The 25,791-nt window shown below is 37.6% G+C and overlaps 1 protein-coding gene across 4 annotated transcripts in view; it reads right to left on the bottom strand.

Annotated features, from left to right (window-relative positions):
- The window catches only part of LOC136864808 (phosphatase and actin regulator 2), a 1,136,936-nt gene that overhangs the window by 76,418 nt on the left and 1,034,727 nt on the right, over window positions 1–25,791 (bottom strand). For all 4 annotated transcript variants that reach the window (XM_067142230.2, XM_067142231.2, XM_067142232.2 and 1 more), the window contains 2 exons: window positions 22,417–22,663; window positions 14,390–14,532 (listed from right to left, as the gene is read on the bottom strand). In XM_067142230.2, coding sequence (XP_066998331.2) covers window positions 14,390–14,532; window positions 22,417–22,663 — 390 coding nt within the window. The remainder of the gene's footprint in view (window positions 1–14,389; window positions 14,533–22,416; window positions 22,664–25,791) is intronic.

The following is a 25,791-nucleotide window of genomic DNA, read 5'->3' on the forward strand; positions in this document are numbered from 1 at the left end:
CTAGACTGAAAATTGAGCCTAATAGTGGCACAGCGTCAAGCTACCGCGTCCCGACAACATTCTTTTGTTTCTTGTCTATCGATTATCTCGAGTGATATTTAAAGTTCCTTGACTCATAAACTTCAGTTAGGCTGCAATGAAAGGTTAATTTCATGTTACTTCTCTACCACCTGTAACCTGCTATTTGCTTGGAGCAAGATAGTACTAGAAACTTCAAAGCGAGTTTCTATGATTGCATGCTCTTCCTGATTACAAGATATTGGAATCATTCCGTATTGACGGTTTTCCCTTTACAAAGGAAATTTAATGCCCTATTCAATACATTCACATCTCCATCATTAGATGGAGTAATAATAGTCAAACATGTTTCAACTCGTTTGAGCCATCTTCAGTGAAAAAATGGTTAAAGTTATTTACATTATAGATGCTAAAAATGTGTTATAACATAATGAAGAAAAGAAAGAAAAACAAGAGACATGATGGATATATATATTTATTTTTTTTTTTTGCTATTTGTTTTACGTCACACCGACACAGATATGTCTTTGGCGACGATGGGATAGGAAAGGCCTAGGAAATGGAAGGAAGCGGCCGTGGCCTTAATTAAGGTGTAAAAATGGGAAACCATGAAAAACCATCTTCAGGGCTGCCAACAATGGGGCTCGAACCCACTATCTCCGGATTACTGGATACTGGCCGCACTTAAGCGACTGCAGCTATCGAGCTCGGTCATGATGGGATTAAAACAATTATATATATATATATATATATATATACACACACATTTCCATCATTAGATGTAGTAATAACACTAGCCTGCAAAAAAAAAAAAAACCTTTTTTGTGTGGTAAAAAGGAAAATAGGTAGGTTTTATGAATTTCTTAATGCAGAATTCGAGAAAAAAAATAGTTTTGGCGTATCACGTCTGGTTTAGTGGCAATTTTACAAAATGTTATTATATTCTTACGTAAAATTGTTGATACTTAGTATTGATTAAATTTGATATATTAATGTAAATTTCAGCTTGCAAAACGTAATCATATTTTGCATGCATTAAATACACATAAATGCTGCTTTGTAAGCAAGTAGATGGTTTGTATTATATTTTTAATGTATATTGAAATTTGTGAAACTGAAGCATAAAGCGCCTATTTAGTTTTGGCTGTACAGTTGCTTTTAAATTAATATAACCGTACCTTGAATAAAAATTACATGGTTAAACATACATAGTTTTGTTACTTACATTATGTGCAGGTTAGATTCACACCTCCGTCTTTTTCCATTTTCCGTGGAATTTCCGGGTTTTTGAAGTTCTGGAACGATCTCTAAAAAGGTCGTCTCGTGCAATCGACCAACAGTAATCGGCCATCATATTCACATCCCAACATCCCTGATAGCGTCGTTCTGCATCTTTCAGATCGTGGTGAAACCTTTCACCTTGTTCTTCACTGACAACTCCTAAATTTGGTGGGAAATAATCCAGATGCGAAGCTAAGAAATGAAGCTTAAGGCTCATATTACAACCGAGTTCCTTAAACTTTACCAACATTTTCCTTACAATTTATTTGTATTGAGGTTCCTTAATGTTGCCAAGGAATTTAGTCACTACATCTTTGAATGCGTTCCATGCCTCTTTCTCAATTTTGGGCATTGTGTCTATGAAATTTTTATCCTTCATCAGTTTATGAATCTGCAGTCCATCAAATATGCCTTCTTTGATTTTTGCATCTGATAATGAGGGAAATTTAGTGGATAAATACTGGAAGAAGCATAGGCTACTTTTATCTAATGCCTTGACATACTGTTTCATCAATCCTAATTTGATATGCATTTGTGGAAGTAGAATTTTTTTATGGTCAATAAAACTTACATTCAAGACATTTTTGGATTCTGGTTGTAGCTGTTTCTTTTCTGGCCAATTCACTGTATCCCAATGTTTATCCCTGCTATCCCATTTGCATAGGAAACAGGGAAATTCTGTATAGCCTTTTTGTTGTCCCAGCAACAATCCAATGAACTTCAAATCACCGCAAAGTTGCCACCCATGCTCGTGATATTTAATTTTTTCAAGCACCAACTTTAAGGTCTCGCATGTTTCAGACATTTTTGTGGAGTGTGCAAGTGGTACGGATGGCAGAACATTTGTATTATGAAGCAATACAGCCTTTAAACTTCTTTTGGAAGAGTCAATAAAAACACGCCAGTTACTAGGATCACACTCTTTCTCTCCCAATTGATGTAGAAGATATGAAACATCCGTACAAAATACAAGTTCATCTTCTTGAGTATAATACTTTCGGAATTCTTTTTGAGCAATCTTGAACCAAGTAATTAATTTTTTTCTTTGGTTAGCTCTAAGTCTCTTATCAGATCATTCAATTTGGATTGCGTGAATTTGTCTGAAGGTGTGTCATATTGATGTGGCTCGAAATCTATTTCTTCATCGTCAGATTGCAATGAACTGCTACTTTCCTCACTCAAGTGAGTAGGTGGAGTAGGTACAGGTAAGTCAGGTCCATGAGGAACTGGTCGAGGAACCGATTTGAGATTCGGATATTTAATTTTGTTTTTACTTTTCTTATTGTAACTGACAACATGGGTCATACAAAAATAGCAGTCGTCATGATGGTTCTTTTGCTCTCGCCATTGCATGGGTACAGCAAACGGCACTGAGTTTCGTTTACCCTCATACCAGTAATGTAGTCCCTCGACACAGGTATTGCATGCAATATGAGGTGCGAAAGATTTGTCTTGATCCCCGAGTCTATTTGACGCACCTTGGAATCAAGCACATAAACTCCACAAATGTAACAAAACTTTTGAGGACTTTGTTTACACTGTCTTCTGTGCACCCCTGAAACACTAGCCATGATGGTGTTAAAACACTAGAACTTCACTTATTAGTGATCAATTTGAAATTAAATTACATTAAATCTCACGCACACGGTAGGCCTACAATTAAATGAATGTGAATTTTAAAAGACGCACTAAACGCGTACCGGTTCTTCTTGGAGCCCGTCTCAAGGAAACTGCTTTATCAGTCCATCATAAACGTTGCATAAGGGCTGGGGCTTTTAAAATGTCTGTTTACTCAAGTGGTCTAAGATGAAAGACAAATGCTCAACTGTCTTATCTTCAATCCTGCATACCTCGCGGTCTATTGCGTATCTGGGGGAGACTGTTATGAATTTACCAGGAAACCCCCAACTACAAAATGAACATTTAGACAGCAATAAACCTATAATAAAATGCGAACAATAACAAATCAAATCACAAAACTTTATTCTAAAAAATGTTGCGCGAGAACATCTCTCAACATTACATCTTACGAATTCATGCAGATATTAAAATACCGAATCGCGTCAAAACTAGACGTGATAGGAAAAAAATAGCACCCTTTTCGGAATCAGGGCAGCGATTTCCATAAGAATTACACATTTTCTATTTTACCGGAAAATCATGTTGGCTAGTGTAAACAACACATTTAAGACATCTGCAGTGAAAAATGGGTGAAGTTATTTACATAATTGATGCTAAAAATATGTTAAAACTTAATGAATACATGAATGAAAACAAATGAGACATGACGGAAACAAACAATAAGCGACTATGGCGACGTTGTGAACTTAGTCTAAAACTGCAATGTGTTATAATTAAAAAAACAAGATGCTAAGAATTCACAATGACAATCTGTCTCTGTTGAATCACCATCACAAATAGTTAAGAGGGGAGCAAGAAACTTGGGAAACTAAGTTTGAGAGGAAACATGTGCCAGGTAAAATGTGTGTGACACATAGTGGAAACCACCAATGATGTTCAAAAAATGAGGTTGTATGAGAAACTTGGGTTAATAAGTGAAAAATAAGTGTGAAGAAAACTTTTAAACTTACTTATTAAGTGGTTGTCCTCTCAAAACAGCCTGACTTTCTCAAATTTAGTGGTCCCGTTCTTACCGATTGTGTCTATTGTTGGCTCAGCTGTGTTTGAGAGGATGGGAGGAGTGAAAGGGGAAGGGTACGGGGGTGCAGGACTGGAGGGGGGAGTGGTGGTGACTGGGAGAGATGGAGGCGGAGTTTGTTTTTATTATAGAAGTTGTGACAAAAATATGGAATGAATGTTTCAAGTAGAATGTTCTTTTTTCATTGATTTCATATTGATGTGGATGCTCTCGAGAACGTTGAGCAAGGTGCCTTTCTGCTCATAATGCAAGATCTTAAGATTTTTATCTATTGATGTCTATTCGTGACTGGATTCTTTATGATGCTCACTCATAACAGAAAAATGATTATATTTGAGAGCATTGCGATGTTCAGCGTATCTTATGACAAAATTACGGCCTGTTTGACGTACATAGCTGGAATTACAGGATTGGCATTCTAATTTGTAAACTCTGGAGTTGATGTGGGAGGTTCTAAATGCTATTTTAATGTTGTGTTGTAGAAATTTGTTAAATGCTACTACTATTGAATGTGAAAGTGGAATACTTCTCTTTAGGAGCAGAATCTTTTTCTAGGGTAGTCCCGGGTCTGCTCTTGTATCTATTGATAATTTTTTCTTTTTTTCTTTTACAAGATGTTTTACGTTGCACCGACACAGATAGGTCTTATGGCGACGATGGGAAGGAAAGGCCTTGGAATGGGAAGGAAGCGACCGTGGCCTGAATTACGGTACAGCCCCAACATTTGCCTGGTGTGAAAAAGGGAAACCGCAGAAAACCATCTTCAGGGCTGCCAACAGTGGGGTTCGAACCCACTATCTCCCGGATGCAAGCTCACAGCTGCACGTCCCTAACCGCATGGCCAACTTGCCTGGTAATTGACGATTCTATTGATGAAGGATCTACTGGAACCGTTGTATTCTGCTATATTGTAAATAGTGTTTTCTTTTTTTATAACTCTTGCGAGATAAAGGAACAGTTAATGCTCTGAGTACCATGCTATTGTAAGTTGCTTTCTTTATGTATGTCTGGGTGCAGAGAAAATTGTTGGATGTATTGATGGTGTGGGTGGGTTTTCTGTATATATTCACGGATAAAGTGTTGTTACAGTTGCACATAATTATTAAGTCCAGGTAATTAAGGACATGACTCCACGGTGAATTTTATAAGTGGATCAATGGAGTTGAGAAGTTCAAGTACTGGACTGCTGTTAGTAATACGGGAGTCTACAATAACAAACATGTCATCTACATAGCGTGCCCAATGTTGAATGCCATTAATCTTGCCAATGAATGTTCTAAATTATCGATGTAAATATCAGCTAGGATCCCTGAAACTGGTGACCCTATGGGAAGACCCATCTCTTGGTAAATGACATTATTGAAAGTGAAGATAATGTTATTCAAATGTAAATTTCAGAATCTGAATAAATTCATCTACTTTGCCTCTACGTAATTTGCTGAATTTGGAAAGATTGTTCTTAATCAATTGTACAGTGTTGTTAACAGGCATTATGCACATTAGCATACATGTGTGTTGTTTGGATAAATTAAAGTATTTAATTCTATTGCAAAAATCTATGGAATTTTTCACTGACATATTGGCTTGAAAATGATAGTATGATATAAGGAATTTGTGAATGAACTGAAATATTTTATAAGTCGGACTATTTTTAAAACTGATAATGGGTCTTATGGGGATGTCAGCTTTATGGATCTTGGGTCACATTTTTGCTGTAGAAAGCTTCAGATTCATGATAATCATTTTGGATATTTCAAGGTCATTAAACAAAAATGAAATGTTCTTAAAAATGGTTTCAGGTCTCCTTGTATTTCATAAGTTGGATCTTTTTTGGAGGTTATGAAGTTGTTTTCTGTAAAAAAATGTTTATTGATATAGTAACTTTTATCCATGATTACGGTAGTGTTCCCTTTGTCAGCTTTTGTTATTATTACGTTATTGCTTTTGACTTTATCCTTTAATACATACAGCAAACCCACCCACACCATCAATACCATCCAACAAACTTCTCTGCACCCAGACATCCATAAGAAAGGAGCTTAAAATAGCATGGTACTCAGAGCATTAACTGTTCCCATTTACAATATTGCAGAATACAACGGTTTCAGTAGAACCTTCACCATTAGATATAAAGAGCGGACCAAGACAATCCTAGAAAAAGATTCCACTCCTAAAGAGAAGTATTCCACTTTCACATTCAATAGTAGTAGCATTTACCAAATATCTAATGTCTTTAAACAACACAACATTAAAATAGAGTTGGTGTGGGAGGTTCTAAAAGTCAGACTTATTTTCAATCTGCACACTGTCAACAATAATGATAAGAACAATAATAATAGATACTTGACCTCCAGAGATTACAAATTAGAATGCCAATCCTGTAATTCCAGCTATGTAGATCAAACAGGCCCCAATTTTGTCATAAGATACGCTGAACATCGCGACGCTCTCAAATATAATCGTTTTTCAGTTATGAGTGAGCATCATAAAGAATCCAGTCATGAACAGACATCAATAGATAAAGATCTTAAGATAATAAATTTCAGGAAACTCAATCGTCAAAGATTACCAGTGTTTCACCCCGAGTGCAGCATGGGCTCATCAGTTGGATACCGCACCTTTTCCAAGACACTGGCCGGCTAGTACGCCGGTAGCGACACCACTGCAAGCCATACATACGATAAGAACAATGCAGTGCCGACATACTAGGGGAGAATTGCATCTCCACTTGCTATGCTAGCCCGGGAGGGCAATATAGTAAGTAATCTAACGATTGAGTTTCCTCAATTTATTTTTAGCCATCTCAATCGGAAGCCATATTTTGGTCAAAGGTCGTAAGATTTTGCATTATGAGCAGAAAGGCACCTTGCTCAACGTTCTCGAGAACATCCACATCGATTTAGATCAGTTTATGAACCCCTCTCATAATTTAAATGAAATCAATGAAAAAAGAATATTCTACTTGAAACATTCATTCCATTTATTTGTCAGAACTTCTATAATAAAAACAAACGCCGCATTCATCTCTCCAACTCACCACCACTCCCCCCACCAGCCCTGCACCCCCTTCCCTTCCCTCCTCCCATCCTCGCAAACACAGCTAAGCCAACGATAGACACTATCAGTAAGAACAGGACCATTAAATTTGAGAAAGTCAGGCCGTTTCGAGAGGACAACTGAATACCTGTTGGCAAAACGTTGTAACCCTCGCTTTTCTAATATGCTGGGTTTCCGTGCATAAACGATGTATGCGGTCAGAGTGAGGCATGTAGGAAGTTATGTTGGCAAAGTTGAACGTTAAGCGTCTTTTTTCTTTTGTTTAAATTTTGCCACGGATCATGCAGGTGCAGAAACATCGTATCAATGGACAAAGTTGCATTTTGAGGGTTACAACATTTTTGCCGACAGGTATTCAACTACTTAATAAGTAAATTTAAAAGTTTTTGTCACACTTATTTTTCACTTATCAGCCCAAGTTTCTTATACAACCTCATTTTTTCCATTACAGATCTGAACTTCACTGGCGGTTTTCTACTATGTGTCACACACACATTTTACCTGGCACATGTTTCCTCTCAAACTTAGTTTCTCAAGTTTCTCGCTCCACTCTTAACTATTTGTGATGGTGATTCAATGGAGACTGATTGTCATAGTGAATTTTTAGCACAGAGATCTCATCCTGATTTTTAATTATAACACACTGCAGTTTTAGACTACGAGGTCCACAACCTCGCCATAATCACTTACTGTTTGTTTCCGTCATGTCTCATCTGTTTTCATTCTTGTCTTCGGTATGTTTTAACACATTTTTTAGCATCAATTACGTAAATAACTTTGGCCCTTTTTCACTGCAGATATCTCAAATGAGTTGATTATTACTCCATCTAATGATGGAGATGTGAACATATTGAATAGGACATTAAATTTCCTTTGTAAAGTGCCCTTCCTGATGTCAACCTCATCAGAGGAGTTAATGAAATGAAATGAAATGAATGATGTGGTATATGATAGAAGGAAGGGAGAGGGTGAAAGCCAGTGCGGGCACATAGCCTACTCCTGTCAAGTAGCACCAAGGGTTTTGCTCCAGGCTTTATGTACCCATTCGACATATGACCATCAACAGCGCCATATGAGCACTGTGGAGAAGTTTGGAACTGAATCCAGGCTTTTGGCAAGCAATCTAGTGATTAGAAATTGTATACCACCATTTTTCCTACCCTGCCGATTCTGATGGTGAAAATTTGTTTAACCAACAGGACTCGAACCAGACGCCTTAACGGTCAGGGCCATCTGGCGGGCTCCTGACACCAACACGTTTTTTCCAAAGGACACCGAATATCTCACAAGTTATTTGAGAAAAAACAACAACTGAATTGTTGGTTTTGAAAAGAAATATAAATGTACTGATGAATATGAACTCATTTATGCTGTCAGGAGGAAATTAAATAATATATTTTCTGTACAAATGGTTCCGCATTATTGCCACTGAGAATTTTATGATCGTAACAATTTTGTCTTGAACATTTCTGCCCAGTCTGTACGACTGCTGCCATTCGACAACATTTCTGGGGATGGTCACTCTAGCACTGAGAAGCAGTCCTCTGACTCGTATGTTCCTGACGCTGTAGGTTCTCTAAAAGTAGGGTATTGTTGGCAGATATATATATCCTGTTTTTCTTTATCTGCGTCATCTGGCTGGGAAACAGAGTTTTCAAACCTTATCGTAGGGTCAATGATTTCTGCTTTGTTTTGTCTCCAATGGATGGTGGTTACTTCCTCCTTCTGCTACAAATGGACTTCTTCACGAACCTCAAGGCTTTCTTGTTCGAGACTGCTTGCTAATAAAGATCTCACGGTGTTATGTCGCTCCCCGAGAGTAGCTTCCTAGCACAGGGTTTCATACTGCAGTGCCTGCAGTAGCCTGTGTTCGTAGAGTGCGCACTGGAGTGCATGTCTCTCCATTCCGAGTATTTCATCACCCATGAGTTGGCAGATGGTACTTCCCCCCTCTCCCTCTGTGCGGGTAGTTACTCCAAGCATGAAATTCCTTTAGCCATAGAGTTTCTCTGATCTTCTTAACACTCTGTCGTCAGTACTTATCTGCAGCCCCGAAAATCAACGATTACTGATGGCGTTATAATCTCTGACAGCACTTATATGAGGATCATTCACTACTTCAAGCTTGCGGTTGATGTTTAATTGTTGGAGATATGCTTCCGACATTGCACAAAGTATAGACAAGCCTTTATATTTACTGCTTGCATACAACATACTGTTAGGTGTGTCATTTGGTAGCTGAAGAATTTTCTTCACCACACTCTTAATTAGACTGTATGCTTTTATTTAAAAAATCTTGGGAATTTTCTCTATAGGTGCTGATTGATAAGTGGCGCCTATGAACGGATTTATAACATTCGTGGTTGCAGCAAATGGGAGGCAGCAAGCTTGTCTAAATTTCTTCTTAGATGTTCAAAAGTTTGGTTCTGATTGAATATCAGCACCTTATTGAAGGATGCACCCAGATATTTAACTTCATCATCATCATCATCACCGATACTTGTGATATTACCACAGATTGTTCAGTGATGTCATTAATTATGTGGTTAATACCCCAGTTAAATAAAAAAAGGTGATACTGATCTCCTTGCATCACTCCGCATTTGGTATTTATTTCCTCAGTACGGCCTGCATGTGTTTGTATCTGTGTTTTATTCTTCATTAGTAGAAGTTTGAGGGACTGAGGCAACTGGGAATGCACAATGGTCGTCATGCCCAATGCTGTCAAAGGCTTTACTGACATCTAAAAACAATATGCATGCAGAGGAATTGCATGTAGCAGCTGTATGGAGAATACCATCGATCATATTTATGTTAATAAAAGTTCAACGTGTCATAACAAATTCCCTTTGTCAATGGTTTAAGAAAACGTATTCCCTTATGATGCAATCTAATGTTTTCGCTATAACCCTCCGGACGACAGAACAGTTGGTGATTGGTCTCCAATTTGAAATATCTGTCTCATCCCCTCCTTTGAATATAAGAACTGTTCTAGCAGTTTTAAGCACATATTCAACATCAGTCTAGCTATGTGTGCTATCATGTGTCGTATTATGTGGCCCGTGGCTAGTGTCTATCGACATCTTTCTTATGACTGAAGAGACTCGATCTATAACATTATCGACATCGTCATTGCTAGTCAGGTCATACATTTCTCTCAAACGAGAATTAGCGGTCCCAAATTTATTTTTATTTTATCACTGAACAATCTGTGGTAATATCATAAGTATCAGTGATGATGATGATGATGATGATGATGTTAAATATCTCGGTGCATCCTTCAATAAGGTGCTGATATTCAATCAGAACCAAACTTTTGAACATCTAATGGGAATGGGAATGGGAAGCGTTTGCTGGACTTCTGTGCTAGTATGGGTTTAGCTGTTACGAATACATTGTTCAAGCATAAGGCTATTCACCGCTACACATGGGACGCTAGGGGTACCAGATCCATAACAGACTATATCTTAACAGACTTTGAATTCAGGAAATCTGTTAGGAATGTACAAGTTTTTTGCGGATTTTTCGATGATACAGACCACTATCTGATCTGTAGTGAACTAAGTATCTCTAGGCCTAAGGTAGGGAAAGTGAAATCTGTCTGCGAACGAATAAGGGTAGAAAATCTCCAGGACGAGGAAATTAGACAGAAGTACACGGATATGATTAGTGAGAAGTTTCGAACACTAGACAGTAAGCCGGTTCAGGATATAGAAAGTGAATGGGTGGCATACAGGGATGCTGTAGTAGAAACAGCAAGGGAATGCCTAGGAACAACTGTGTATAAAGATGGGAAAAGGCGAACATCTTGGTGGAATGATGAAGTGAGAGCAGCCTGTAAACGTAAAAAGAAGGCTTATCAGAAATGGCTCCAAACAAGGGCCGAGGCAGACAGGGATTTGTACACAGATGAAAGAAACAGAGCGAAACAAATAGTTGTTGAATCCAAAAAGAAGTCATGGGAAGCTTTTGGTAATAACCTGGAAAGGCTACGTCAAGCAGCAGGGAAACCTTTCTGGACAGTAATGAAGAATCTCAGGAAGGGAGGGAAAAAGGAAATGAACAGTGTTTTGAGTAATTCAGGTGAACTCATAATAGATCCCAGGGAATCACTGGACAGGTGGAGGGAATATTTTGAACATCTTCTCAATGTAAAAGGAAATCATCCTGGTGGTGCTGCAAACAGCCAAGCTCATGGGGAGGAGGAAAATGATGTTGGTGAAATTATGATTGAGGAAGTGGAAAGGATGGTAAGAAAACTCCATTGTCATAAGGCAGCAGGAATAGATGAAATTAGACCTGAAATGGTGAAGTATAGTGGGAAGGCAGGGATGAAATGGCTTCATAGAGTAGTAAAATTAGCGCAGAGTGTTGGTAAGGTACCTTCAGTAATTGCACCTATCTATAAGCAAAGGGACAGGGAGGATTGCAACAACTATCCAGGTATCTCATTGATTAGTATACCAGGCAAAGTATTCACTGTCATCTTTAAAGGGAGGGTGCGATCAGTCGTTGAGAGGAAGTTCGATGAAAACCAGTGTGGTTTCAGACCACAGAGAGACTGTCAGGATCAGATTTTCAGTATGCGCCAGATAATTGAAAAATGCTACGAGAGGAATAGGCAGTTGTGTTTATGTTTCGTAGATCTAGAGAAAGCATATGACATGGTACCGAGGGAAAAGATGTTCACTATACTGGGGGACTATGGAATTAAAGGTAGATTATTAAAATCAATCAAAGGCATTTATGTTGACAATTGGGCTTCAGTGAGAATTGATGGTAGAATGAGTTCTTGGTTCAGGGTACTTACAGGGGTTAGACAGGGCTGTAATCTTTCACCTTTGCTGTTCGTAGTTTACATGGATCATCTGCTGAAAGGTATAAAATGGTAGGGAGGGATTCAGTTAGGTGGAAATGTAGTAAGCAGTTTGGCCTATGCTGACGACTTGGTCTTAATGGCAGACTGTGCCGAAAGCCTGCAGTCTAATATTTTGGAACTTGAAAATAGGTGCAATGAGTACGGTATGAAAATTAGCCTTTCGAAGACTAAATTGATGTCAGTACGTAAGATATTCAACTGAATTGAATGTCAGATTGGTGATACAGAGCTAGAACAGGTCGATAATTTCAAGTATTTAGATTGTGTGTCCTCCCAGGATGGTAATATATTAAGTGAGATCGAATCAAGGTGTAGTAAAGCTAATGCAGTGAGCTCGCAGTTGCGATCAGCAGTATTCTGTAAGAAGGAAGTCAGCTCCCAGACGAAACTATCTTTACATCGGTCTGTTTTCAGACCAACTTTGCTTTACGGGAGCGAAAGTTGGGTGGACTCAGGATATCTTATTCATAAATTAGAAGTAACAGACATGAAAGTAGCAAGAATGATTGCTGGTACAAACAGGTGGGAAAATGGCAGGAGAGTACTCAGAATGAGGAGATAAAGGCTAATTTAGGAATGAACTCGATGGATGAAGCTGTACGCATACACTGGCTTTGGTGGTGGGGTCATGTGAGGCGAATGGAGGAGGATAGGTTACCTAGGACAATAATGGACTCTGCTATGGAGGGTAAGAGAAGTAGAGGGAGACCAAGACGACGATGGTTAGACTCTATTTCTAACGATTTAAAAATAAGGGGTATAGAACTAAACGAGGCCACAACACTAGTTGCAAATCGAGGATTGTGGCGACGTTTAGTAAATTTACAGAGGCTTGCAGACTGAACGCTGAAAGGCATAACAGTCTATAATGATAATGTATGTGTGTATGTTATTTTATTTTAAATTTGTTTGGCAAGATTATTCCTTGTTTTAGTATTGCATGTTTTCGTTCAGCGTAAAATCTTCCTGACAGCTTTCCTTCATTGATAAAAGTACTGAAATTGTGCGAGGTCATAATAAAATTTTTCCCTCTGTTTTTGGAAGCTCTTTGTGGATTACTGCTAGTTTTATATTGGTGATTGTTATTTTTAAACAATATATTTACTTACTGCATTTTTCGGACCAGGTAAAAGATCTGTAGCCATAGCTAAAAACGTCGCATATTTCGAGACGTATTCGTTCAAGTCTCAGTCGGTCAACTCTTGCTGAAATACATTCAGCCATTTCCTCATTCTCCCCCCCCCCCCCCTTATATGTATTATTTACGTCCCTCCGCGTCCATCAGGTTCTTGTAAATGGGAAGATGATAAAGATGAGTCAACATCTTCCAAGTCAACATTTAGGTCAGGTGTAGGAGTCAAAGGGGTCGTATTTACAAGGGATTCACAATATTCTTCTGGATGGGCTCTGCTAATATGAATTTTAAGTCCTTTGTACTGTTTACCACAATACTGACAAGGAATTTTCTGGTGTTTATAACTGTCACAGTGACGGTCATATGTAAAGGATAACTCAGGATGAAATTAAAGATCTCAGAACTAATGATGTGAGTAATGAGAGGTTGTGTGTTGCTTTAAGGTTAGTTGTCATTTTGTTGCTAAGTTCACTGGAGTTGATACAAAATGAACAAATACCTACAAAATGTATATGTAATTTCTGTACTGATCTTATGTTTATTGTTACTTCCGTTCTAGCTGCTATTGAAGGAAAAGGAACATAAAATATGTGTATAACTTCTGTGCTGATTAATTCTTCCATATCTATCTATACCTAGCTGAGCTTCATCGTTCCATTAAAAAATGGGGTATGCAAAAATATATACAGGGTAACAAAAAACTGTTGAATCAAGAAATGATGTAAACTTCTGTTTCACAATAAGAAAAATGTAAATAACACTCACAAACTTTCTTCAGACGACTGGCACGCCTTAAATGGCAAAATATTAAAAAATAACAAACTTTAACCTCATAACATGTCAAATATAGGAAGCATCACCACTTTCCATCTGGTCAGTTCCAAAGCCACCCTAACATAATAATAATAATAATAATCCCAAACTATCTGGATAATCCTTCAGCTTTCCCGGTTTGGTCGAAAACTCTACGAACAGATGTTAACAACCTGCTATGTCTTGTTTCCTCAAACACCTGACAGACTGCATTACCTGTCCCTCAAGTAAAATTAGACATAAAATAAGCAAGATGCCATCTCTGTGTACTCCACTGTAGAACAGCAACACTTGGGAACTTGCATTCAGCAAACCTGAAGATGGTTTTCACATTCCTAATCCCAGCCCTTTCTCATCCTTGCTTTGTCAAAAATATTCTATGCGTTTCAGCAAAGTTAAACCACAGAAAAGATTAAAATAAATAAAAGGAATATATCGCCTCTACAAACAATTTGATTTACAACATTATATCACAATCTAAATGCAGACACCTTTCTAGCCATTTGTAGTAGTAGTTAAGACAGTAAAGCATGCAACTCATACGTACTTTCTTCATCGTCCTCATCTCTGTAAAGAACAGGTCCATCCCCGCTGTCACCGTCGACATCCTCCCGGATGATGTACGGACGTGCGTTCTCCTTGTTCTCCATAGTACATGGAAGAGTGATGCCGAACCGCACAGGCCGCGTGCTGCAATTAACAACACTTCAAATTTACTAAACACACAACTCTATTAAAAGTCGAGCAAAACAAAGTCGGATTATAAAACAGATTTAGAGGAGGAAGAAAGTCAGAAGTCCACCACAAGAAACAATACTAGAAGAGAATGAGTCAGAGATATGGTGGCTCTCACTTGGCTTGACATCAGCGAACAGGTAGGCAATGGTAGGCTGATTGTGTTCCGGGAGCCAGAAATATTAGTATCTGATAAAATACGTAAAATATACTATAATCTCATCATTGTAACATTCCTCTAATATGCACCACAACCACGGCCCAGTAATGTACATCTACAAAAGTGAAACTCCATGGTCTAGAGTTGATTGAGGCTAATCTCATATTTTATTATTACATTACTGTAAGTGACCATTGCCACCGGGACATTTCCCGTTTGCGAATAATAATAATAATAATAATAATAATAATAATAATAATAATAATAATAATAATAATAATAATAATAATAATAATAATAATAATAACAACAACAACAACAATAATAATAATAATAATAATAACAATAACAATAACAATAATAATAATGGATTGTTAACATCTACATTGTCTCGTTCTCAAATTTTTAGAGAATTACTGTTGGAAGTGATGAAAATGGAAATCTACAACCTGTTTTAAGTCATTTGACCAGGTCAGCAATGGAATGAAGCCCCATCTAGTGGCGAGGATAAGAACTGTCCAGGCTGCCGAAGCCTCTTACACTCCTCTGGGGCAATGATTAATGACCGACAGATGAAATGAAATAATATTGGAGTGTGCTTCTGAAGTGAAGAATGACAGAGAAAACTGGAGTATCAGCAGAAAAATCTGTTGTGCCTCCGCTTTGTCCAGGATTTGAACCATGGAAGCCAGTGGTGAGAGGCCATGGCTTTTGAAATGGAAGAACACCACTAGACCCCATTTTCAGTATGAGGCAGTTAATGGAAAAACAACTTGACATGCTGAGAGAGATTATTGGAGAGGAATATTCAGATGAGGATGACCCAGACAAAGGTGATATTGGAGGAACAATGATGTTCGAATAGAGGAAGATGGAGCTGGATAAGGTAAATGGATGATGATGATGATGATGATGATGATTCCTTGTTATATTCTAATGACGACAAAGTAGACCATTCAGATAGTAGGATACACTTCAATTCACTACAATTATCAGTACAACACAGTTACTCCCCCCTATCTTTTGAAAGTCTCTGCAAACACTTATCGTTTGATTCCCAGATGATAGAAATCCACTTCTTGTGTGTGGAGCCATTGCATTGTACATTGTCACCTATGATACGTTGTTACAGCTTGCTGAACGCACGAAAATCGCACGTCATTGATCCGGACTGTACACTGGGTGCTTCCACACTTCAAATCGGAAACCTTGTAATCAAGCTTGTGTTGTGCACACCTTGTGTGGCATGCCTTTTATATGAATGAGAACAATGCCTGAGCTTATACCCGTGTTTTTCACAGCTTTGAACAAGTGGCATTACGAGCATAAGCTCGTGTAAACAACTCCTTCACTACTGATCATCACGTATTCAAGGAAGACATTTGTGTATGGAAATCTGCACTAAAAATTGGAGTAGACCAAATATCAATTTTAAAATCTTGATCTTTGACTATTTTCACTTATAATATGGAGCATGTTAGGAAGAGTTCAAGCAAGAATAGTAAATACGTATTTAAAAAATATTTTCTTAATTGACATGGAATGCCTCAAATCACGTGCACAAATAATGAAGAATTCCCTCTGATTTGTATACACAGAGAGCACACAGGTAATATAAAAAATATTTACCTTATTCGCACTCTGGGCCTAGAGGAGGGCTTCCTAGCCAAGCACAGGAGACAAACAAGGCACAAGTCAGTTACATGTTCAAAACACTGGATAGAAAATACACATATTAAATGTAGACCCTCTCATATCTGAGGAACAAATAAAAGCTTTCATTATAACACTGAAAGGAATAAAATAATATCACAGAAACTAATATCAAGATTTCACATAATGCTGTGGCTGAACAACAGTACAGATACTTTTGCATGTTTAAAGATGTGAACATTAACATCTACTAGTCATTACACCACATTTGATGAAATATTAAAACTGTACTACACAAGATTTAATTTGCTTGAAAAATCCTGTTGCCAATTTGTTTCAAATTAGGTATTCATGATTTTGGGGATGCATCCCTCCATTTCCTTACTGACGGCCACTGGATGTTGTTTGAGGCCACATCATCTTTGTTAACATCAGCAGTAATGCTCACACTGAGCAATACGTGGAGATGATAACAGTGGACATGCAGTCATATATGACAGGGTCTACACTATAGGTTTAAATCCTTCAGGATTCTAAAATGGAAAAACTTGTTCCATAGATAATTAAAATTTACTTGTTGTTATTTGAGCAGAACCTCCATTTTCTCGTATTTCATTACGAGCGTAAGAACCTGTTGCTCCCACATTTATCAAAATAAATCTCCAGAACCCTGCTATAATGACAAAATATTGCAGAATGTATTCCTGAAGCTATTGTATCATCACCATCTAAATAAAACATTAAATACATTTTTTTACATAAATTAGGCCCTAGTATGAGTACTTCTACAATAACACATTATTAGAGTACATGAGGATAAAATGCATGTAACATCTGTAACTACTAAAGAAAGATTAGGACTAAAGAAACATTAGGTCTTGTAAATTTGCCCTGAAGGGGTGTTTCAGTAGGACAATTGATCTTTAGCATTAGTCTTTTGTATTCAAACACACAGAAATATTAACCAACTGTTCCAAACAAGCCTGTCTTGAACAGGAAGTTCACCTCGACACAAGCAGATCGATTTGTTCTGGGTGATTTCCGACAAAAGAGTAGCGTTACAAAAATGTTGCAATGTTTGGGTTGGGAAGAATTGAGAGAAAGAAGAAGAGCTGCTTGACTAAGTGGTATGTTCCGAGCTGTCAGCGGAGAGATGGCGTGGAATGACATTAGTAGACGAATAGGTTTGAATGGCGTATATAAAAGTAGGAAAGATCACAATATGAAGATAAAGTTGGAATTCAAGAGGACAAACTGGGGCAAATATTCATTTATAGGAAGGGGAGTTAGGGATTGGAATAACTTACCAAGGGAGATGTTCAATAAATGATTTCAAAGAAATTGGAAATTTCGGAAAAGGCTAGGAAAGCAACAGATAGGGAATCTGCCACCTGGGCGACTGCCCTAAATGCAGATCAGTATTGATTGATTGATTGATTGATTGATTTCACCAGAGTCAAAATACATACATACATCATCATTATAGACTGTTATGCCTTTCAGCGTTCAGTCTGCAAGGCTCTGTGAATTTACTAAACGTAGCCACAAACCTCTATTTGCAGCTAGTGCTGTGGCCTCATTTAGTTCTATGCCTCTGATCTTTAAATCGTTACAAACTCAGTCTAACCATCGTCGTCTTGGTCTCCCTCTACTTCTCTTACCCTCCATAGCAGAGTCCATTGTTCTCCTAGGTAATCTATCCTCCTCCATTTGCCTCACATGACCCAACCACCGAACCCGGTTTATGCGTACAGCTTCATCCATCAAGTTCACTCCTAAATTAGCCTTTATCGCCTCATTCAGAGTGCCCTCCTGCCATTGTTCCCGCCTGTTTGTACTAGCAATCATTCTCGCTACTTTCATGTCTGTTACTTCTAACTTATGAATAACATATTTTGAGTCCACCCAGCTTTCACTCCCATAAAGCAATGTTGGTCTGAAAACAGACCGATGTAAAGATAGTTTCGTCTGGTAGCTGACTTCCTTCTTACAGAATACTGCTGATCGCAACTGCGAGCTCAATGCATTAGCTTTACGACACCTTGATTCAATCTCACTTAATATATTACCATCCTGGGAGAACACACAACCTAAATACTTGAAATTATCGACCTGTTCTAGCTCTGTATCACCAATCTGACATTCAATTCTGTTGAATTTCTTACCTATTGACATCACTTTAGTCTTCGAAAGGCTAATTTTCATACCATACCCATTGCACCTATTTTCAAGTTCCAAAATATTAGACTGCAGGCTTTCAGCACAATCTGCCATTAAGACCAAGTCGTCAGCATAGGCCAGACTGCTTACTACATTTCCACCTAACTGAATCCCTCCTTGCCAGTTTATACCTTTCAGCAGAGGATCCATGTAAACTACGAACAGCAAAGGTGAAAGATTACAGCCTTGTCTAACCCCTGTAAGTACCCTGAACCAAAAACTCATTCTACCATCAATTCTCACTGAAGCCCAATTGTGAACATATACGCCTTTGAATGATTTTAATAATCTACCTTTAATTCCATAGTCCCCCAGTATAGTGAACATCTTTTCCCTCGGTACCATGTCATATGCTTTCTCTAGATCTACGAAACATAAACACAACTGCCTATTCCTCTCGTAGCATTTTTCAATTATCTGGCGCATACTGAAAATCTGATCCTGACAGTCTCTCTGTGGTCTGAAACCACACTGGTTTTCATCGAACTTCCTCTCAACGACTGATCGCACCCTCCCTTTAAAGATGACAGTGAATACTTTGCCTGGTATACTAATCAATGAGATACCTGGATAGTTGTTGCAATCCTCCCTGTCCCTTTGCTTATAGATAGGTGCAATTACTGAAGGTACCTTACCAACACTCTGCGCTAATTTTACTACTCTATGAAGCCATTTCATCCCTGCCTTCCCACTATACTTCACCATTTCAGGTCTAATTTCATCTATTCCTGCTGCCTTATGACAATGGAGTTTTCTTACCATCCTTTCCACTTCCTCAATCATAATTTCACCAACATCATTTTCCTCCTCCCCATGAGTTTGGCTGTTTGCAACACCACCAGGATGATTTACTTTTACATTGTGAAGATGTTCAAAATATTCCCTCCACCTGTCCAGTGATTCCCTGGGATCTATTATGAGCTCACCTGAATTACTCAAAACACTGTTCATTTCCTTTTTCCCTCCCTTCCTGAGATTCTTTATTACTGTCCAGAAAGGTTTAACTGCTGCTTGACGTAGCCTTTCCAGGTTATTACCAAAATCTTCCCACGACTTCTTTTTGGATTCAACAACAATCTGTTTCCCTCTGCTTCTTTCCTCTGCGTACAGATCCCTGTCTGCCTCGGCCCTTGTTTGGAGCCATTTCTGATAAGCCTTCTTTTTACGTTTACAGGCTGCTCTCGCTTCATCATTCCACCAAGATGTTCGCCTTTTCCTATCTTTACACACAGTTGTTCCTAGGCATTCCCTTGCTGTTTCTACTGCAGCATCCCTGTATGCCACCCATTCTCTTTCTATATCCTAAACCTGCTTACTGTCTAGTGTTCGAAACTTCTCACTAACCATATCCATGTACTTCTGTCTAATTTCTTCGTCCTGGAGATTTTCTACCCTTATTCGTTTGCAGACAGATTTCACTTTCTCTGCCGTAGGCCTAGAGATACATAGTTCACTACAGATCAGATAGTGGTCTGAATTATCTGTATCTAACTTCTTGATTTAATCCTTGAAATCTTACCGCAGTTGTAATGTTCATTTAGAACAAGGTCAGTTATTCCCAAAATTTTCTTGAAGACTGCTTGTGAAACGTGTTAAAATATGCACAATCGTGCACAATAAATCCTAAAGTTGAAATGTGTGCATTAACCTCAAATATATGCAAATATGCACTATTAAACTTAATAATTCACCCATTTTCTCCGTACAACTACTTCCTTGTCAGTTTTGGAGGTCTAAATGCCAGCAAACAAAATATGCATTTGCATACAAATCCCGTCTACTTATTCATAAACCAGAACGATCAGCAAGTGAACTAACGAGACGTGTGATAAAGAGAAGACCTGCCCACTGAGTGAGGCTAAGCGACCTGTCAAGTGACACAGGTAACTGCAGATTATAGCAACTTATAGCTTACAGTACTAAGTTTTCATTTTCAAATCAATTTTTTTTTTTTTTTTTTTTGCTAGTTGTTTTACGTCGCACCGACACAGATAGGTCTTGTGGCGACGATGGGACAGGGAAGGAAGTGGCGTGGCCTTAATTAAAGTACAGCCCCAGCATTTGCCTGGTGTGAAAATGGGAAACCACAGAAAACCATTTTCAGGGCTGCCGACAGTGGGGTTCGAACCTACTATCTCCCGAATAATGGATACTGACTGCAGCTATCGAGCTCGGTAAATCAAACTTCTAATAATTATAGATGTGTTAATTGGTGTAACCTCAACTTGCAGGTAGTTTCAGTGCCTACCATTGTACAAATCAGAACAATTTAAACAAAGTTAAAACAGGTACACATTTAAACTTCTCTCAGAATTTGAAGACAGAACTTAATGAATCTCTATAACCTCTTCTGATGAATTACTCTAATTTTCCAGACTGAGAGAAGCTCAGACAACATTGGCTTTCCAAGCCCAAAGTAGTAGGTTCCACTCTGGCTCAGTTCCCTGGTATTTGTAGGTGCTTAAATATGTCAGCCTCACATTGGTGGATTTAAGCCAGTGGAACAAAATTCTGGCACCTCAGTTACTCTGAAAACAATAACACTACAATGTGCCATGGTCGCCAGGGACCACATTAATATCCAATTTAAATCAAGTAAGCGGTCAGTGAGTGGAACCTCTCATTTATGGAACAATTTGTCCGCATCTAGGAGATGTCTAATTTTAAAGGAAATTTATTACTTTAATCTTAAATAGAGTATAAATATTTTCAAACTATGATTTAGAAAGGATCTTTAAAAAAAAAAGAAAAAGAAAATACCACTCAATTTTACACTAGACCTAAAATAAGTTGTACATTATTAACTCTCACATAATATAATAATTATATTATTGTTTTTATGTCCCACTAACTATTTCTGATGGTTTTCTTAGATCCAGAGTTGCCAGAATGTTGTCCCAAAGGAGTTCCTTTAAATACCAGTAAATCTGCTGAGACGATGCCGATATATGAGCACCTCGAAATACCACAGTAGGGAGCTAGGATCGAACCTGTCAAGTTGGGGCGAGAAGACCAGCGCCTCAACCATAATGCGCAGTAGAGTTTGTTTCTTCCATACTACTACTACTACTACTACTACTACGCGAGTTTAGTGAGCAACTTGAGATCCTTGCTCTACTCAAGGTTATTTTGCTGCAATTTGGGAAGGGCAATATTCTAAGTTTGGAAAAAGGCTGCATGCAACGAGTAAGCTAGTCTCTTTGTTCACAAGAACTTTATAGCAATATCACAAGTTTTGTATCCTAAAAAGTACAGTCCTAAATAACAATGATAAAGTAGCTGAGACTGTCAGCAACTCTTCACGTGGGAAATCTGGTACACTTCCTTCCAAACGGTCATTCAAAACCAGCTGAAGGACAATGAAGTATATCAGTTGAAGCTGACAAACAAGTGGGTTTCACCCCCATCTAGTACGGTGGACACAGACAGAATGAGCCATGCTCGCATTCAACTTTCATGCACTGAACAGTTAATTGTTTTCTGTACATTTATTCGAATGCCTTCCCGGAATTCATTTGAAAATAAATACATACTAAATTGGCAAAATGCACTGTACATTATCCTGAGCATTTTTTGTACATCTACAATTCAACACCACCTTCCCATGTTTTTGTGGCATTCATTCAGTTTCAGTCTGTTGCCAAGCACAGTCCTACTGAAATCTACAGAGATTCAAACCTGGCCAGGCCACTTTATTAATAACAGATAGTTGTTGAAATACTCTTTCCACGCCTATTTATCAACAATTAGGAGATGAAGCAAAGATCAGCTGTTCACTACTCCTGTGAACTCGTCTGATAACTCACTTGAAAGATGCGTGGTGCTCCTGGCGCACAGCAAGTGGCCGGCTCTCCTGTGTGGGTGTATTTTGTGGCGTGCTCTTCTTCTTTAATGCAGACTTTAACGGAACGGCATGGAACTTTGGCTCCTTGGCCGGAATTTCCTCCACGCGAGACGTGTCGATGCCGGGGTCCGGCTGCGGCACACGGAAGAGGTAGCGCCCGTCGCCATCCTCGTCGTCTTCGTCCTCGTCCCCCTCACATTCTTCCTGCTCTATAACACCGGAACACAACAAATGACTGGATAATAAAGACACAAACCAAAACACAACAATAGTAAGCATATTTCTTATAATCTTTGTTTCTCCTTTCTATTCATTTTGAACTGTTCGGTTCTTCAGTCTTATAAACATCAGATTCTATCAAATATTTGGAAATGTACAAACATTTATCTTTAAATTCTGTTTAAATCCTTAAAAAAGTGAAATTTGGAACTTATCTTAATGAAGTCCTCACTTCTCTCCACTCTGTCCTTGGCATCATCATCATAAACTATGTAGGGGTTCTTAATGAGCATTTAATGGGCTGCCTATTATACCAGTAATTTTCCATTATGTCATATTCTGCTGATGGCAAATCTTTTGAAACTCTACTTGCAGTTTTTTATTATTATTATTATTGAGAATAGAATCAAATAGAATCAAATAAAACAGTTTACATGAAAATTGAACCAGTATTGAGCACAATTAGGAAAAAATGTATATCATTCTTTGGACATCTTATGAGAACACCTGACACCAGAATTAGCAGAAGTATAATTGAAAAATTATGGAATAGCAAGACCAAGATTAAATGGATCACGTAAATTATGGAGGATATATTAAAGAACTACAACTAACAATAGATGATCTCAAAAAAAAAAAAAAAAAAAAAAAAAAACAGAAAAAATTAAGATAATTTTCAAGACACACACGCGCCAGGCTAGAGACCAAGATCAATAAGAGGTCTAATGGGAGGATATTTTCAACAGAACAAAGGAAGGCAGCATCTCTCAGAATGAAAAAATATTGGGCTGATAGGAAATCAAGAAATCCTTCGTATAATTGAGTAGAGTGGTCCAATGTAGACCATAAAATGTAAAGTAAATAAAATAAATAAATTATTATTATAATCAATGTAAATGTATTTTGAATTTTACATTTTTTTCCTTGTCCGACGAGAAGAGATAAAATGATAGGACACATGTAAAGACACTCAGGAATTGTTCAGTGAGTTTTTGAAGGAAGTGAAGGCAGTAAACATAGCAGGGGTAGATCAAGATATGAGCAAAACAAACAGATTATAGTAGACGTAGGATACAGTAGTTACGTAGAAATGAAAATGTTAGCACAGGATAGGGTGGCGTGGAGGGCTGCATCACACTGGTCTATGGACTGATGATCCAAAGAACAACATTTCACTTTCTTTAATTTCAATGTCTCCTTAATGCATTTGCTTTTATTTTTTGATCTGCAACTCTTAGCTCTGTATTGACATCTTTCACCTTTTTAAAAATAATAATAATAATAATAATAATAATAATAATAATAATAATAATAATAATAATGTAATTTACATTATTTTTGACAATTATTTAGGGGCTGTCTAATGAGCTTTTAATGGGTTGGCTAGTTTTCCTTTAATTTTTGGTTGTCATTTACGGTTACATGAACACCTTGTGTGGAACTATATTAATTATTATTATTAATATTATTATTATTATTATTATTATTATTATTATTATTATTATTATTATTATTATTATTATTATTGTAAATGGGATTCAATTTATGCTAATGATTTGACTGACCAAAGTATGAACTGAATTAAAGTGTATCTTGTAAGACATTACTTTTATTGATAAATGATAATGTAATAAAATGTCTGGAGTGGCGAAGATGCTGTGTAAATTCAGAGAATTTACTACAGATAAGCATATCCTAACCCACATCCCAGACCTTTGAGTTAAGTGTAGCCTCTTGAGGTTTTCATTAAGTGCTAATGCAAAATGTGTGGAATGTTGTTCAGAAATTAAGTACGGTACTGTGCAAATAGGGGTGAATTTTTAAATGTGTGTGGTCATTGAGGTTAGCTTGGTTAGCTTTTCTGCTTATTAATTCTTGATAACTTTAAAATTCATTGATTTGCTTTTATTTCCCATGTGTAAAATATTTAGATCTGTGTTGATGTGTGTGAAGTGATGTGTGTTCGCTGAAGGCAGAGCGCCTGTTGTATCTATCTGTTTTTGTTTTCTTTGTACAACATGTGGAAGTTACGTAGGTTTCATCTGGCTGAAGAACGTGTTTCTTGACATTGAAGTTTATAAATGGGTCTCTTTGTTTAGATTATATTTACCAATTTGTTTTTGTAATACATTGTTTGTTCTGAATACTATTTTTAATCTTTCCTTTTTTAATACGTTAGCTATTTTGTAGGTGTTTTTATTCATGAAATTAAGAACCCTACAACTTGTTTTTGGACAGGGGTTTGTTTTTGTTTTTCCATTGTATTTTTTTAGTAGTCAGTCCACTGTGTGGAGAAAATGGCCATATTATTTGTATTTCATCGTTAAAATTAGTTTGGTCTCTGCGTATCATCACGTTCATTCTGCTAATTTGTGTGAGGTTGAGCGATTGGAAATGATGTTTGTTGTGTGTGATATTTAAATAGGTTTCCTGTATATCTTATTTTGTACTGATTGTGATGTCCAGAATGTTGATCGTCCCGTTTGTTTCCAGTTCCATCGTGAACTTGATTGCTGCGTGTCTACATTTGTGACATCATTATCATGCACGGATTTTACATCGTCCACATATCTGTTCCAGTGCATTATTCCTTTGGCATGTTGGTCGGTTAAGAGTTTGTTCTCAATGCTATTTAAGAGTATGTTCGCTATTATTTTGAACTCATAGCTAATATATCTTGTTGTTCAACATGAACAGATTGCTTATTTCTTGCTTCTCATCTTGAAACGCTTTTCTTTTGGTATGTTGGGGTATGACAGTATTGCATTAAGATAAGTTCCAAATGTTGGCTTTTTAAGGATTTAAACACAATTAAAACATATTTTTGGGTGTGGTGATGCTCTTTCAAGAACAAAGCATGTCATGTAACACTGTTACCATAGGTTTTCCTTTTCATGCACTTAATAAATTTATTTATTCAAAATTAGTTTTGGCAGGCTGAAGAATCTAACACTTAGAAATTGAGTCCAAAAAACAAAAAAAAAAATGTCACAAAAATATCTCCTTTCTATCACAATGATCTGCATTTGTATACAATCAATTCTAGATTATATGTGATGATGCACTAGCCAGCGTCTTGGTGGATGTGCTAGGTACCAACCGATGAGCCCGACCTAGC

The sequence above is a fragment of the Anabrus simplex genome, chromosome 2 (genome assembly GCF_040414725.1).
Source record: "Anabrus simplex isolate iqAnaSimp1 chromosome 2, ASM4041472v1, whole genome shotgun sequence".
NCBI classification, from domain to species: domain Eukaryota; kingdom Metazoa; phylum Arthropoda; class Insecta; order Orthoptera; family Tettigoniidae; genus Anabrus; species Anabrus simplex.